This window comes from Electrona antarctica (assembly GCF_951216825.1).
Source record: "Electrona antarctica genome assembly, chromosome: 2".
Classification (NCBI taxonomy): Eukaryota; Metazoa; Chordata; class Actinopteri; order Myctophiformes; family Myctophidae; genus Electrona; species Electrona antarctica.
The window spans coordinates 44,602,418-44,617,776 of record NC_136807.1 but is presented as its reverse complement, the minus strand read 5'-3'; the positions used below and the strand labels follow the sequence as shown (position 1 = coordinate 44,617,776).

Genomic DNA, 15,359 nt, shown 5'->3' with positions numbered 1-15,359 from the left:
ACAAAACTACAATCAATTTAGATGTGTGTTTATTTAAAAAAGAAAAAGAAAAAACAGTGTATTGAAAATACAATAATACCCCAGGCTCCCCACATCTCTTAACACATTCTCAGAGTGGTTAATAATTTAAGAGCAACTGAAACTAAGTTTTATGGAGTTTTGGTTAACAGAATAAGAATACATGGCAATTTCCACACACTGCTTATGCATCTTTAACAGTAGAGCTGGGTGAGAGAGAGAAGTGGCCACAGCACATGCTGAAACTGCACCAACCTGACCAATGAGCAAATCAGTGAACAACTAGATGCAAGCAAAACAATGAAAGGCAGTTGGTCAAGGAGACATTCTGCCAATGGCCACATTCAACATTCAATCATGCATTCATTAAATAGTGTCAAACATGTTTTAATAATTTTGTGGTTAATTAGAAGCCTTTTTATGCACTAAGCATATTTGACAAAGCAATTCCAAACCCCACAAATACCTCCAATAATGCACATGTTGCCGAGTTGTATGCTCTTTTCAAACCATAGAGTATTTAGCAATACATTCCTCTCTTATATGGTATTTTATTCTTATATACTGTAGTACCGGCAACTTTGCAGAAGCCTTTTCCGACATTTAACATTTGTCATGGACCATTGTACAGTGACGCTATAATTCCCTTGAGGTCACGCTTTATAGTGCGATTATGAAAATGAAAAGGTCCTCCTGGCTATCCTGTAACACAGCTTAAAAGTCAAATATGTTCCAAGCCCTTGCCGTCTACGATTTGGGACAACCTGCCTAAAGCGATTAACGCACAAGGACACTTTGGTATGGTTTGGGACAGGATGTGCACAATGTGCCGTTACCCATACCTTGTCATGTCAACTAGTCCAACTGGTGAGATATAGGCATATCGCTCCTTTGCGCCGTTGATTATAAATTCACCACAAAATAGTATCCTCATTGCCTTACTGTACATTGTACAGTAAGTCACTCTTTTAGCATGTAGTTATGTATTCAAGATGTAGAAAAGATAACTAAATTATCGAAACCTCTACCAAAGTATCCTTGTGTTTTAAGCTGTATCAGATTTCATTTTCAACGACATTCATGTAAATTCCTGAAACCTTGTTTTTATTTCATTTCCTTATTGACTTCATTATTGTTCTGGTTTGTTGCCGTTTCAATTACCCTTTTTTACCCTTTCAAAATTACCCTTTCAATTGCTTATAATGACGTTTTTTTTATATATATATATATATATTGTTTATAAAACATGATTTGTTTAATTATTACTACTACCCCCAATAACCAGCAAAGAAATGGCATCAAGGAAATTATGGCTATAGTAGTAGTGTTATGGCTTCAAAAGCAGAGGCTGAACAATATCGATGACACACAAACAAAAAAGAAAATAAATAAAACCAGCATTGAGGTTTAGTGTTCTTCTAATATCGCCTAGCCTAGGTTGAAATTTGTATTGTCACAGAGTGACAATACCAATTTCACGGAACGCAGCGAATCAGGCTGAAACTAAGGCTAAATATCGCCCCCATTGTAACACAGAACAAAGCTTTGGGTCCATCCCCATGACGACAGCAGAGCCCTTATCCTCCAGCCCACATAATCAGCAGTATCGATACTTCTTCCCTACGGAGAGGCAGGGAAAATGTGCTAAATCCATTTCCATCCAGTTCAAAATATTGTTTTCCGTGTCTTCTTTTAAAAAGAAAACACAAAGTTCAGGTTTAAAAGTTTTTTTCTTAAAAACTTCCCAGTGCACGAAACAGTTCTTCCCTGAATGTTCGAATCGACCAAGTGCATTAGCCAAAAATAGGTAACCTCCTTAGAAAAAATGCGGGTCGGGGTTTTTCTAGTTTGCATGTTTTTCAGATTGGTGGTACGCCCCTCATCCTGCGGATGAAGTTGGCTATTCGCTTGGCTAGACCCGGACTGGGCTCCTCGACCTGGAAGGTACGAGTGAGCAGGTTGTAAAGGGAGCCGTATCCCACGGCCACCACAGTGCATGTGAGGCAGATAACGTTGTACGGCATGCTAAAGTCTGGAGTGGGGAGGTTCACCAACAGAGGCTCCGTGTAGACACGCATGAAGTAGCTGGACTCTTCTTTACACGGGAAACTGTAAACAAAGGAACACAATGGAGGAGAAGCAGAGTGAGGGACCAGCTAGGGTTCAACAAGCTGTTGAGACATTCTCGATAGTGAATCACACAACATTTGGAATGTGTAGATAAGGCAATGGTGGTTAAGTAACTAGGTACATTTAAGCACAATTCTGAGATATTTTTGGAACATTTGGAATGTGTAGACAGCAACAACAGCGTCAACAATGAACAGATATACTTACAAGCTGCTGAAGAGCGGGCGTTCCTGAGTGGCGTTTGTATCCATAGCAACAACGCTGGGCACAAGAGCGCTGACGACAGAGGACCTGAGCGAGAAATGGACAGCTTTCAGTCACTTAAAGCTGTTCAAAACTATTCAGTTGTAGATGGCCCAAATGCATAACAAATAGGTCAGGCCGAAACATATTTCCACCCATGTCAATAGACAATATATTAGCACAAATGTATCCATGGCATGGCACACAATAAATGCAATTAATCCATTTTCACATTTTTAGCAGAACAGCTGGCCAAAATATATACATACAGTATATATAAAATGTAAACACACACCCGACATAGAATCCGTGGTTGGGGTCAGGGGTGTATTCAGTCCATTTCAGCAGAGCCCTTTCAAACTCCACGGTGACCTCGGTGACGGAGTTAGGAGGCAGCTGGATCAGCATCTCCAGGAGATGTGGTCTCAGACGGTCCTTAGACGGCTGGTAATGGATGTAGCCTAGTATACAATTTGATGTTCATTTTATACTATGTTAGGCAGAAGCGCCCTACATAATGCCACGCCAGACGACCATCCATCTCATAGTCATCATGGATATTGTTGTTATACCATCATCATTATTCATTTTAAAATGGATTAACCGAAGAGAGACTGCAAAAAAGACATGGGGCCCTATTTTCGTCAGTGCTAAACCCCTTATCCCTAACATTCTTTGCCGTTTTTACTATTTTGAAAAACATTTTTGAATAGTTCAAATAGCCAATTTACAAGCTCACAACGTGTTATAAGGGGTTCAGCAGTGACCAAAATAGGGCCCAAGGTGTTTCACTAGGCAAAGGAAAACGAAGCTTTACACTGAAAACACGGTTCATGTACTCCTCCTTGTGGTAAAAATTGGCAGGTGCATACAAATAGCTAGATGTACATGACGAATAAACAAAACCTACACTAAGAGAAAATGCAGGCTTGATTGTGCATGTCAAATATATCATTCATTTAATTTCCAAAAATATACACCCCTCATCATACACATGTATTGATTTGTGTGCATGTGCGTGTGTGTGAAAATCCTCTGTTAATTTATCCATTTGTAACTACAAAGTAACCTCACAGGTCCATTTGGTTACATTTGCAAAATCTCTTAGGGTTAGAACCATAGACTGTAAAGGGTTAGAACCCATTAATCTTTAATTAATTAATTTTTGTAACTATACCTTTCAGGACGGGAACCCCTTTTGGGGTAGTTGCTGCCATGTACAGTATATAGCAACATCGATATTTTGTCGTTTTCGAATAAATATTTGAAGGCTTTCAGAAAACTGAGATCAGGATTTTTAGAATCGGCCTGTCCAAAATAGGTTCAAACGGGATATTTCACTGTGTAGTTGAGTATCTGATGAATTGAAAAAGGTGGAGTTTAGTGCTTTATCATCATGGTTCGTCCACAAAGTAAGAGTTTTTGTATTGACCTGTGCTTTCATTTGAAATGTACCCATTCTGCATACTGTGAAATAAAAACGTCAATCGATCATGTTTGTGCGACAGAATAATGTTGGCTTTCCTGGAGGAACACTCACTGGGCTTGTTGTCTTTGCCCTTGCTGGTGACGGTCAGCGTGTGGATGTAGAGGCGGAGGTACCAGGGCACGCTGTCCAGCAGTAGCACCGGGAAGGCCCTGTAAGGGTGGTAGTTGTACATCAGCGTGTGGATCTCTCCTGACTGCAGCCCGTAGCCGGCCACATAGCGCTCAGCATGGAGGAGGGGCCGCAGCATGTCAGCTGCACGCGGGGAGCAGACGAGAGACATTCAAGATTCAAACGGTTGCATATATACACGGGATGAGCACACGTAAGGAGCAAGAACAACAATAACAAAGAAATACTAAAGAATAGCAACAATAGTTAAGAAAAATGGCAAAGTAGGTACATTTGTGCAGTATGTGTACAAATATCTATTGTACATGAATATTTCTTAAATTACTTTTTTTTACTTAAAGCTGGAGTTATAGGGCATAGCAGTGGGTGTGGTTTTCTGGTTCCCCTGAAAAATAATCACTCATTTTCCCCTTAAAGGGTAAGACCACTTTTTTAGAGGTTTGGGTTGTTTTCTTACCTTATTATGGGCAAACTAGTCCATTCCATGAGTTATTTCGCTCCGTTGTGTTGATTATTAGAAATTTGAGAAATAAAAAAAGTCGCTCATTGACTTCCATTGTAACAGGGAAACAGCTCTCAAAGTCAGTCTTTTAGCACATGAACCAACGCAACAAAAGCTGATTCTGACAGTTTATGACACCAGGAAAACTCATACGGTTTTATTTTTAATAAAAAATGTCAACTTTGTCTTGTTTTGACTAATTTGTGTAGAAAGAAGATCCGGTAGGTATGCCTACACCGACCGAATCACTGCTGTGAAAAACGATCTGATTGGACCAAAACTGTACACCACTTCCTTATTGGAAATGACGGGGATGTAAACACATGGATTTGATCTCGCCCGCTTGTCACTAAAAACATACACAATGGACGTGTTTGAGGGAGACACTTTAGAAGACACTTTAGAAGAAGTGTGTAAAGTGTCTGTGTCTGGGACTGCTCATATGCGAGGCTGCAGCTGGATGCATCTCAAACAGCGTGGAGACTTCTGTTTACAAACGAAACCTCGCAAGACGACCCGCGAGAGTTGGGAACGCCGTAGCACTGCTTCAGTCTATCTCCGACTAAAATAGTAACTTTATAAATCTATCTTAAAAGACGAAAATAAAACCGTATGAGTTTTCCTGGTGTCATAAACTGTCAGAATCAGCTTTTGTTGCGTTGGTTCATGTGCTAAAAGACTGACTTTGAGAGCTGTTTCCCTGTTACAATGGAATTCAATGAGCGACTTTTTTTATTTCTCAAATTTCTAATAATCAACACAACGGAGCGAAATAACTCATGGAATGGACTAGTTTGCCCATAATAAGGTAAGAAAACAACCCAAACCTCTAAAAAAGTGGTCTTACCCTTTAAAGATTTACAAAAATATCAATCAATTATTTTAAGCCTAGAATCAAGCCCTCCAGGATCCTGGTGAATCATGACGATAAAACCTTCGATTCTGTGAAAAAATATAATTTAATATTAAATGATATGATATACTCATGTAACAAATACCCGTCAATTTAATTTTTTCACAGAAACAGTTTTATGGTCATATTTCACCAGGATCCTGGGTGGCTTGATTCTAGGCTTAAAATAATTGATATAAATATGTTTGTGAATTTCTATGGGAAAAATGAATGGGCGCATTTTCAGTGGAACCAGAAAACCACGGCCACTGCTATGCCCTATAGGCATGCTAAAGGATAAGATGGAAGAATGTTGATGTTTTACGTTATAGTAGTCTTATATTTACTTGCTGCTTCCCAAAGAACTTTGTGAATTTGGAAACTACTGTACAGTTCTCAGAAGCATATCGTTACAAATTAGGTTAGCTGGATGGACATTTTCGATCCAGGCCTATGTGAAAAAAATAGGCTACACATAACTCTAAAGTCATTGAAATATTGTATTTCAAAATTCAAATACAGAACATAAATACTGGCCGTATTTGCAAACACGCCATGCTCTGCCATAATGTTGCTCACCATCAGTGAATTTCCAACGCAGCAGCATGTTGAGTGAGCGCAGGGAGCCAAAGGTGCTGGCCTGGGTCAGGTCGTAGACAGCGTAGGTCCTCCTGTCACCCAGCACTACAGCCTGGCTCAGCAGGGGAGTGGCCGGGGTCAGGTCAAACTGCTCCCCCTGCAGCCCATACACAGCATTACAATTAAAGAACATGTGGCGGCACATGCAGCAGAAGTGGATCAGGGGTAGAGTGACCGGATGGAAACCACAAGGTTCCCAGTTTGAACCCGGGCTCCCCCAGAGTTGGTGTCGAAGTGTCCTTGAGCAAGACTCTGTCTGAACCCCAAATTGCTCCCGATGTGCAGGTTGGTTTCCTCTGGCATCGGTGTGTGAATGTGTGAATGTAATGCACAATCTCTGTAAAGCGCCTTGGATAAAGGTGCTATAAATGCACCATTTACCATATTCATACCAAAGCTCTCGCAGATGGTTGTGATTCTAATTGTCAGATATCCATTATATATAACATAATGCATTTCTGTTCTTTTGGACAGCAGTGTACTGTAGTAATGGGAATGTGTTATATTTGTAATTTTGTACCCATACCTGTGTATTGTACAATGACCATAAAGTGAAATTGATAATACAATGGTAAATTATATATAGTCTCAAATCCATCGCAGAGTGAGTACTTGGTTTGATGGTTTGGTTTTGGGGAAATATAATTAATTACTTATCCAGAGTCAGACAAATTCACACAGTTAGGCCTGGCCTAGTCTAGATTAAGGCTCATACATAGTCTGGATTTTCGGTGGTGGGGTGACCACCGAACTACAACATGACGTCACGAGCCGCGGTGAAGAGCAAACCACCGCCACCGCTCCAGCCCTTTTTACTCACCACCGCTCAACGTTATTTCAGCTCCGGTGGTCAGCTCACCACCGAAAAACCAGACTATGAATAGGCCTTTAGAATCAGCTCAATTCTTTAACAATAAGACTTTATATGTACTTGTGAAACATTTGTTTAAAAAAATGTTTTAACACTATATGCTTGTACAACGTTTTCAATCATGAGCTTCTGAGCAGAGCTGGAACTTGTTTCCATAGTCATTCCATAATTGAGCTGAACTAGAATACGTTCACTATTCAACGTACCTTAAAAAAAAGGTATATGTGAGTTTGTCCGACTCTGTGTAAATAGGAAAAGTAATACAACTCCCCAAAAACTCAAATATCGCTTTAACTAAGTACCAAGTACGTATATTAATTAAATTTCCACCATTACCCTGAAGTTTGTGAAGGAGTGAAATCAAGTTTGGGTGAAAATAGGACACAGTACAGAGCCATTCACACTGAGACGATGACAGCACAATAGGAGGAGTTCATTCACCACTAACCTGTGGGTTGTCAGTGATGTCGATGTAGACTTTACTGGAGGAGGCCAGTGGGCAGGCCTCCGTCAAGGTCCGAGAGAACATCTTGAACAGAGACCATTCTGAGAAAACGGACAGACACACATTTAAAATCAAAGTAGTAAAATGTGCGTATAACCCACACTTCAAATACAACTGTCCCGAAACAATACTGCTGAATGTGGACAGGGCAATACTACTAGTGGTGGGTTCAACTAATCGAAATGGCAATATATATATAGACATATACTCCAGACGATATGAGTCGATACAGAGGCTTATAAATATTTTGTGTGGGTGATGCATGGTGTAGGTGTAATGCACAATAAAGCCACGAGCTGGTGGTTTATTGAAAGATTACATCAGAAGAGTTCTCCCACTGCCTTCTCTCTCACCTCGCTTGCCCTGTCCTGAGGTGTGCAGATCGAAGACCACGTTCAGTGTCTGCCGGAGCTCCCAGGACGAGGTTTTACACTGCCAGTCCTGACATACAGGTCTGATGTGCACGGCTTGGGAGTGGAAGCTACTATGGAAGAGTTTCTCTGACTTCATCAGGACAGACAGACCAGCCTGGAATGAGGGAGAAGAATAATGAACAGTGCATTTTTAATAGATGGTTTGAACGTCATGTGGGACTGATGGCTTTAAAAACATTGACGGGCTTCTGTTCACCAAGATGTTTTTTTTTCTTCCTGAGTGCATGCAGCATACATTTGCATAGAGCAGAAGCTGATCATTATTCTACGCTAAGCAATGCACATTTGCCGTTTATATCTGACCGCCGAGAGTTTAAAATGGATAGAACACGATGCTCATCGCTGAAGAATCGCACCACCCTCAAGTGCTCTCAGATTAACGTTTTAGAGAAGATGTCCTTGCACTTTAAACAAGGAAAAGTACACTGAAAACACATTTAAATCTACAAATTTCATCCAATTAGGCGAGAACAGGATAAAGAAGGGAAAGTGATGGGGGTGGGTGAATGGAATTAGGGTCTTGTTTGACAGGTACATTTCTAAGGTTAAATTTTGTATGCGATTCTGTTGAGTTGATAGTCTTGCTTGCTGCCCTGATTCCTGAATAAACCGCTCGGTAATCTGAATGGTGTCCCTGGTGTAAAAGTCTGAATACTGTAACATAGTTGTGATTGATTCTGCCAAATAGGCTGCTTAGGGTTTTAGTCACTTATTTAGATGTTATCCTTAAACTGTTGGTCTATTTCTACCTCTGCAAAGTAACCAAAAGCCTGTTAGTTGTGGAAGGATATAACATTATGGTTTTCTGCACATTAACAGTAACATAAACAAAGTGACATTTCTTTCTGTCAAAATGTGAGGCACTGCTGCAGCAGAAAGTTGTATCTTGTGTTCAAAAAATGCAGGGCAAGTAAAAAAATAAAGCACTTTTTAATTGTCTGTAGGCTTTGCTCCAACCTCCTTTGCAAAGGCTCAGTTCTGGGATTTTTAAATAATCACGGGTGACAGGTCTGTACCCAGTTCTCATTATTAACAGGTGGGATGGGTGCAGGTTTGCAAAATTGGACCCAAGCAGGACTCTAATAACAGTATAAGTTTTAAGCTGATTGGATGACACCCACAACACATACCTTTGAGCCACATGGCAAGAGTTTCTTCCAAGGAGTCAGGTTTTCAGTGCAGACGATCTCTCGTGGCAGGGTGGCATAGCGAAGGAAGCGGTGATCTGTGACTTAATGGAAAACCCCACAGAAAATATATGAACATCTGTACTGTCTAAACATCATGCAATGTGTGCTTTGCAAAGGCTACAGCAGAGAGCTTTCTATACCCTTGATATTTTTTAATTAATTATGTTTATTTTAAAAGCAGATTGTATGAACACACTCCCTAAACTGTTGTATTTGTTTCAGAATATCCCCTTGCCGCATCCTGACTTTTTTTTTTACTAAAATGGAAAAATTGTTTCGTAATTTTATTTGGAATAATCGACGCCCCAGGCTCCGTTTATCTCTGTTATTATTTACCTTATGATAGAGGAGGGCTAAAGTGCCCCAATATGTTATGGTACTATTGGGCAGCTCAGTTGAGAACTATAATGTTCTATTATACAGAGGAGGGATCCCCTACATGGAGGAACATTGAATCATACTCTTTGAAGCTCTCGCTGCCTGAATATCTTTACTCTAATTAGAGTAAAAAACTGAAAAGATATACCGCTAATCCTATTGTTAAAAACATGATTAAAGTCTGGCAGGATGTTAGACTATATATTTTGGATATCCAACCCAGTTTTCGATTCAGCCCAATTTGGGGAAATGAATATTTCACCCCAGGTAGGGCGGATGGGGGCTTTAAGATATGGGCCGAGAAAGGGATTAAACAATGGAAGGATGTTTTTGACAAAAGGGGGAATTTACTCTCTTTTGATGAACTAGCTGTATTTACGTATTTACAACTCAGAAGCTTTATAGGGGTTAAACAGGTGAATTATTTGACACTCCCTCCCCTGTCAATAATAGAGAAAGAGCTTATCAGAAACAGAAACCCCTTTAATAGGGGCATCATTTCTGATTTATACTCTATGTTAGTAGAATTCTCTCCTGAATCCAAATATAATGCATGGAAGGCTGATCTACAAGAGGAATTGACATTGGAAGAGTGGAGCACGGCCTGTATGGAGGCCGTGCTCCCAGACGGGTAACACTCTGTTAAAACTATTGCAATATAATTGGCTGATGAGGGTGTATATCACTAACCTGACTCCGCCAGATGGGGCAGCAGAGAGTACACTCCTCCTGCTCCCATCTGGGAACTCTCAGGCAGACTTGATGCCCGGCCACAAAACAGCCTGGCCAATCAGCAGCAGCTAGAAGCTAGAAGCTGCTGCTAGAAGCTGCTAGAAGCTGCTGCTGATTGGCCAGGCCGTTTTGTGGCCGGGCATCAAGTCTGCCTGAAGCCAAATTCCAATACCGCAACTTTCACACTCGCTCACTCCCCTCGCGTCCTCCACTCGCTCCTCGGCTCCGCCCCCAGCGAGGAGGAGTGGAGGAGGAGAGGATTCAATGCGAGGACAGAGTGGTGGAGTGGATTTGCCTCTAGAATCGGAATGTACTCCGCTGTCATTTCAAAGCGACGGCACATTCCGCGATCACTTATGACGTGAATCAATTAAATTCAAAGGGCTTTATTCATAGATATATATCTATGGCTTTATTGGCATGGGAAAACATACGTTTACATTGCCAGAGCAAAAGTGGTGGAACAATACAGTGTCACACAGCTGGATCACTGGAACTCTGAACCCAGAGCCGTACAGTCTACAGAATAGACAATTCATTTTTGTGCATGTAACCGAGGCCAATGGTATGTATTGGTAACATGTGCAACAAGGCTATTTATTCCTGAAATAGTCAATAAGCGCCAGGATGCGCACACTTTTATATTATATGATTGTGAATGTGAAGGGAATTCCTGACCTGCCCGCAGCCCGCGTTCCTTTTTGCTCGTATAAATACCCCCCCCCCCCCCCTCCTCGGACAGTCCCTCCTCCGACGGTTTTTGCAAATAACGGACACTATAACAGGAATTATTATAGGTAGTCTCTCTGACTTACATATTCAGTTCAGTCCACATATAAATAAATACATATTTGTCACCGTCATAAGGCGTCATTCATAGCAGTCTGTGCATTCAGGCATGCACAGAGAGAAATTAACTATAGCTTTTGAGGTGCGCACAATATAGCCTACTTTTATTATGCTTATATCACACAACGCAATAAAGCCAGTGGCTTGTTGTGGTCCTTTCACAATGATACAGTATACTGTATCATTCTGAAGCTCTGCTCTATTAATTCAGCGAAAATGTGTCTCTTCAACTGAACAAACAGCAAAGCTTTTTAGTTTAATGTGTGTGCGTGCATGTGTGTGTTGGGTCAGCGACAGCGTCTCATCAGCCGCAGCGGCCGAGAACATGTCAGCGGCCGGCAGCTAGTGGTTGGGGGGGGGGGGGCGGGTGCATAGTATCGGGTTTCAAGCAGTGTTTTCTGTGCCACATGTGGAGGAGGCGGACTTATGTCACTGGAGAAGGAAAAAAACATGTACACGTGATGCGGAAATCCGCAGCGAGGAGACAACATACCCCACCGAGCCTGCACCTGATGTACACTCGCTCTATGCGGTCTCGGAGAGCCCACTCGGCTCCTCCACTCGACTCCACTCTCCTCCTCGATGGGGCACTTTAACAATCGGAACGTTAACCATTTCCGGGTCAAGCTGGAATGACCCCGAGTGATCGAGTGGGAGTGAGCGAGTGGCCGAAATTTTGGGTATTGGAATTTGGCTTGAGAGTTCCCAGATGGGAGCAGGAGGGGGGAACCCAGTGTACTCTCTGCTGCCCCATCTGGCTGGAAAGAATCACTTATACTCTGAAGAATAAACAAAAGGTGTTTGATAAAATATGGGGACGGTTTATCCAATATATTACGGTTAATGATTTATCTTATTTGTTGGTGGAAACTGAAAATGTCTAATTGTATTCTCTGCAGCTGTTTGGTCTTGTGGCCATAAGGAATCTGTTGTGGTTACCAGTCTAAGTGCCCTTATTTTATTATATTGTATTTATTATGTATTATGTATTATGTACTGTATGTTTTTAATTGTATTGTCTGATGTATTATGTATTGTTCTGTTGTATTGTCTGTTTGTACAAAGCACTTTACATACAATAGACGTTTTCACATGCTCAGTGTTGCTCACGTGTGCATGCATGTGTGTACACATGTACAGTATGTGTTAAGGAGAGGGGTACGGGGGGACTGGTTTAGGGAAAGGGAGGTTTTGAAATGTTTCAGATGTACATGTTCCCGAGTTCCAGAGGCTTACCGCTCCAAGAGATGGGTCAAATGTGGAGAACAAATCTCGCATACAGCAATGTATGTGACAAATAGTAGAACTTTAACATTTAACCTATATGGCCTTGGAACTTACCATTGCCTACACCTAGTGGTTTGAAGGAGGCGCTAGGCTGAACGGTGTTAGTGGAGTCGATGAAGTTGAGTGAGGCACAGAAGATCCCTGAGAGAACATTGGTCAGCTCCTTCCATGTACCATCCACACTACAGGTAAGAACGATATACAATGTTCAGAAAATTGTCTTTGACAAGACAATATCGGCTGGTGAAATTAAAGTAAACGAACGGCTTCCCAGGTTCTGGTAACTGCTTTGGAAAATTGTCTATAGTAATGGAAATCGACCCAAACCTAGTACATATCCCTGGTGGATCCCATTCAGCTAAGTATATAGGGTTTGAACTAAGTGGTTAATTGTTCTGCCCTACAGGTTCTTTCTATGCATTGGATACACCATACTCACTCAGTAACAGTGTCTTGGAACCAGACCCAGAGTTCAGCCCCAGGCGGGGAGGGGAGGAAGGGCTGCCCCCACTGCATAGTCCTCCAGTAGCCCTGGGTGAATGAGATGTGCAGCTCTCTAACTGAGAACTTGGAGATCACCTGGCCCAGCGACTTGGGGAACAGACGGTAGTGGGAGGCTGCAGGAAATAAAAATCAAAGACGATTTGATAACAGGGAATTCAGGGGTAAACATTCAGAAAAGCTGCTGTGTGTGTGGTGTCAAGTTCGGATTTGTGTAGCATAGCAGCCTGCAGGTAATAAACTCCCGAGTTCCAACCCAAGCTGGTGTTCTAACTTCTACTGTATGCAATCCCATGAACCCTTTTCTGGGGGTCATGTCAACAGGCAGACATTCAGCGTAAATAGCAGATCAGATCTACAAGCTCACAACACTTTTTTTCACTCAATAGTAAACAAACAACATAGTGTTTCACAGGGTATCTGCATTTTTTCCCTAAAGTTACAATTGAATAACTTTGAAGACAATTTGAATACCAAATTGGCCAAATTGTCAAATATTATGTAAGAAAGAGGCAAACCATTGTGAAAATACCTAGCATTTTGAGCTTGTAGTTGTAGTTTCACAATATGTCTGTCAGTGTGTGGAACCACGTAAAGCTAAATGTAATGCCTACAATTCCAAGTGCTTGTCAGGGTGTGGGGTCCCCAGTTCAAATATGATTATTGGGGGGTTGCGGCCTTAAAAGTTGGGGACCCTGATCAACAAAGTATATAAGGTTTAAGTGCTTAAAGGAACATGCATGCGTCCTGGACCTTGTTATAAATATTGTGTAATGGGATTTAAGCCATAGCCTGTAGTCCTATTAGGCTATTCTTTCTTTAGCAATGTTTTTTGTCTGAGATAGGAAAGTATGTGTGCACTGCACAACAATGTTTGCAGAGTCTGTCTATAACAGCTGGCTTTCACTGAAAGGGTAATAGGTTATATGGATGTGCTGCTGCCCGAATAGAAAACCTAGCTGGCGCTGCAGCCAATAGTTCATGTATTTATACGTACTGCACAAAAGTAAAATAAATAGGTTGTAGTTAAGTAGTTCTGAGTCAAATATTGTCTTAGTATTTTTATTTGAATGAACAGTAAGGTTTACTGTAGGGGTAGCAGCTATAGCTATTCACCTTTGTTTCCTCCCATGAAGTCTGTGTCCCACAGTGTGCGGAACTGGAAGCTGGCATAAACATCTCCCGAATGAAGGGGCCTTATAACCAATTCTTCCTGAAAGTCATCTTTAGTCGGCAGTGCAGCGAATGGCAGTTTGTGAGTGACTTCAGGTTCAGAAGAAGTGGCCTTGCTGTTGTCGCTTGGAGCATCATCATCGTCGGGAGTCCCTTCCTCGTCAACGTCGGCAGTCGGCTGGCTTGTTGTTTCGGAGGCTACTGCAGGCGTCTCGTCTGCGATATTCTGTCTTTCTGGGGTTTTATTATTATTCTCCACGACGCTGTCAGTCTCGCTAATAACGGGGCTCGTGTCTTGAATGTCTGCTGCGACAATGAGCATTGATAAATGACAAACAATGAACAGTAGAGCCGGGAAGCTGCACCTGTACGCAGCCATTTTTAACTGAATAAATAAAATAATATCAGCAACTGACTGACTTCCTTATTGAAACGTCATACGTTCAGTCAACCAATGGGCTGCTTCTTACGTACGGAGACAGCGTTGGTTGTACTCTGAGAGTACTACGGGGGTACTACGGTGTGCATATGACTGGACTAAAAATAATAATAATAATATATATATATATATATATATATATATATATATATATATAATTCTTGCTATAATCTGCCTAATCTGCCTATCTACGACATAACATTATATCTAACCAGATATAATTTTATGTGGTAGATACTAGGCAGATTATGGCAATACCTATGGCCTATGCTATGAATAAGAAGATAATTAAGTGCAAATACACATAATGAATTATTCTAATAATAGTATTATAGTATTATTATTCTATGCTGCAGGTGATGCGGTGTTACGTTGTTTACCATACATAATCATATAATATAGGCCTAATATGTGTGTGTGTGTGTAGTGACACACACACACACACACACACACACACACACACACACACACACACACACACACACACACACACACACACACACACACGCACACACACACACACACACACTCGCTGAATAGGCTAGACACGGTGACACGCCTATAAATGGATGGCCCTAATGTAATGGTGCATATAAATTAATTAACCATAGACTAAGCCTAATTTCTCGAATCATTCATCACAATCGTGTCGTGATATCCAATATGGCATTTCAGATTGTCAGAGCTACTAATACCCACAGTATCCTATAGGTGGGCTGTCAATTTGACGACATAATAGATGATAGACAGTCTCCCTCTGTGCAATATAGTCCTTTTAACACTGGACACATCCTGTACTGTGATCCACAATTACACACACACATGGGACATTATGGGTCCAGCGCGCTATAGGCCCTAGTTTGTGTATCAGTGGCTGTTGGTTGGGCATGTTGTTAGACGGACCCCGACGGGCATCACCAGGGGCACACACACACACACTCACACATCACCCCACCCC

The 15,359-nt window shown here is 41.5% G+C and overlaps 1 protein-coding gene across 2 annotated transcripts; it reads right to left on the bottom strand.

Moving 5' to 3' along the window:
* Positions 1 to 12: 12 nt before the first annotated feature.
* On the bottom strand, positions 13 to 14,394 carry pigt (phosphatidylinositol glycan anchor biosynthesis, class T). Of its 2 annotated transcripts, XM_079519737.1 has the most exons (11): positions 13,906 to 14,394; positions 12,728 to 12,905; positions 12,343 to 12,470; positions 8,983 to 9,083; positions 7,772 to 7,946; positions 7,362 to 7,459; positions 5,983 to 6,139; positions 3,932 to 4,132; positions 2,687 to 2,852; positions 2,356 to 2,439; positions 13 to 2,127 (listed from the first exon to the last, which is right to left on the bottom strand). In XM_079519737.1, the coding sequence occupies exons 1-11, from the start codon at positions 14,339 to 14,341 to the stop codon at positions 1,878 to 1,880; spliced, it is 1,974 nt and encodes a 657-aa protein (XP_079375863.1). In that variant the 5' UTR covers positions 14,342 to 14,394; the 3' UTR covers positions 13 to 1,877. The 2 variants fall into 2 exon arrangements, with proteins under 2 accessions (XP_079375863.1, XP_079375864.1); XM_079519738.1 differs by lacking the exons at positions 13 to 2,127; positions 2,356 to 2,439 and adding an exon at positions 2,447 to 2,468 and having other exon boundaries at positions 2,657 to 2,852.
* Between the last annotated feature and the right edge of the window lie 965 nt (positions 14,395 to 15,359).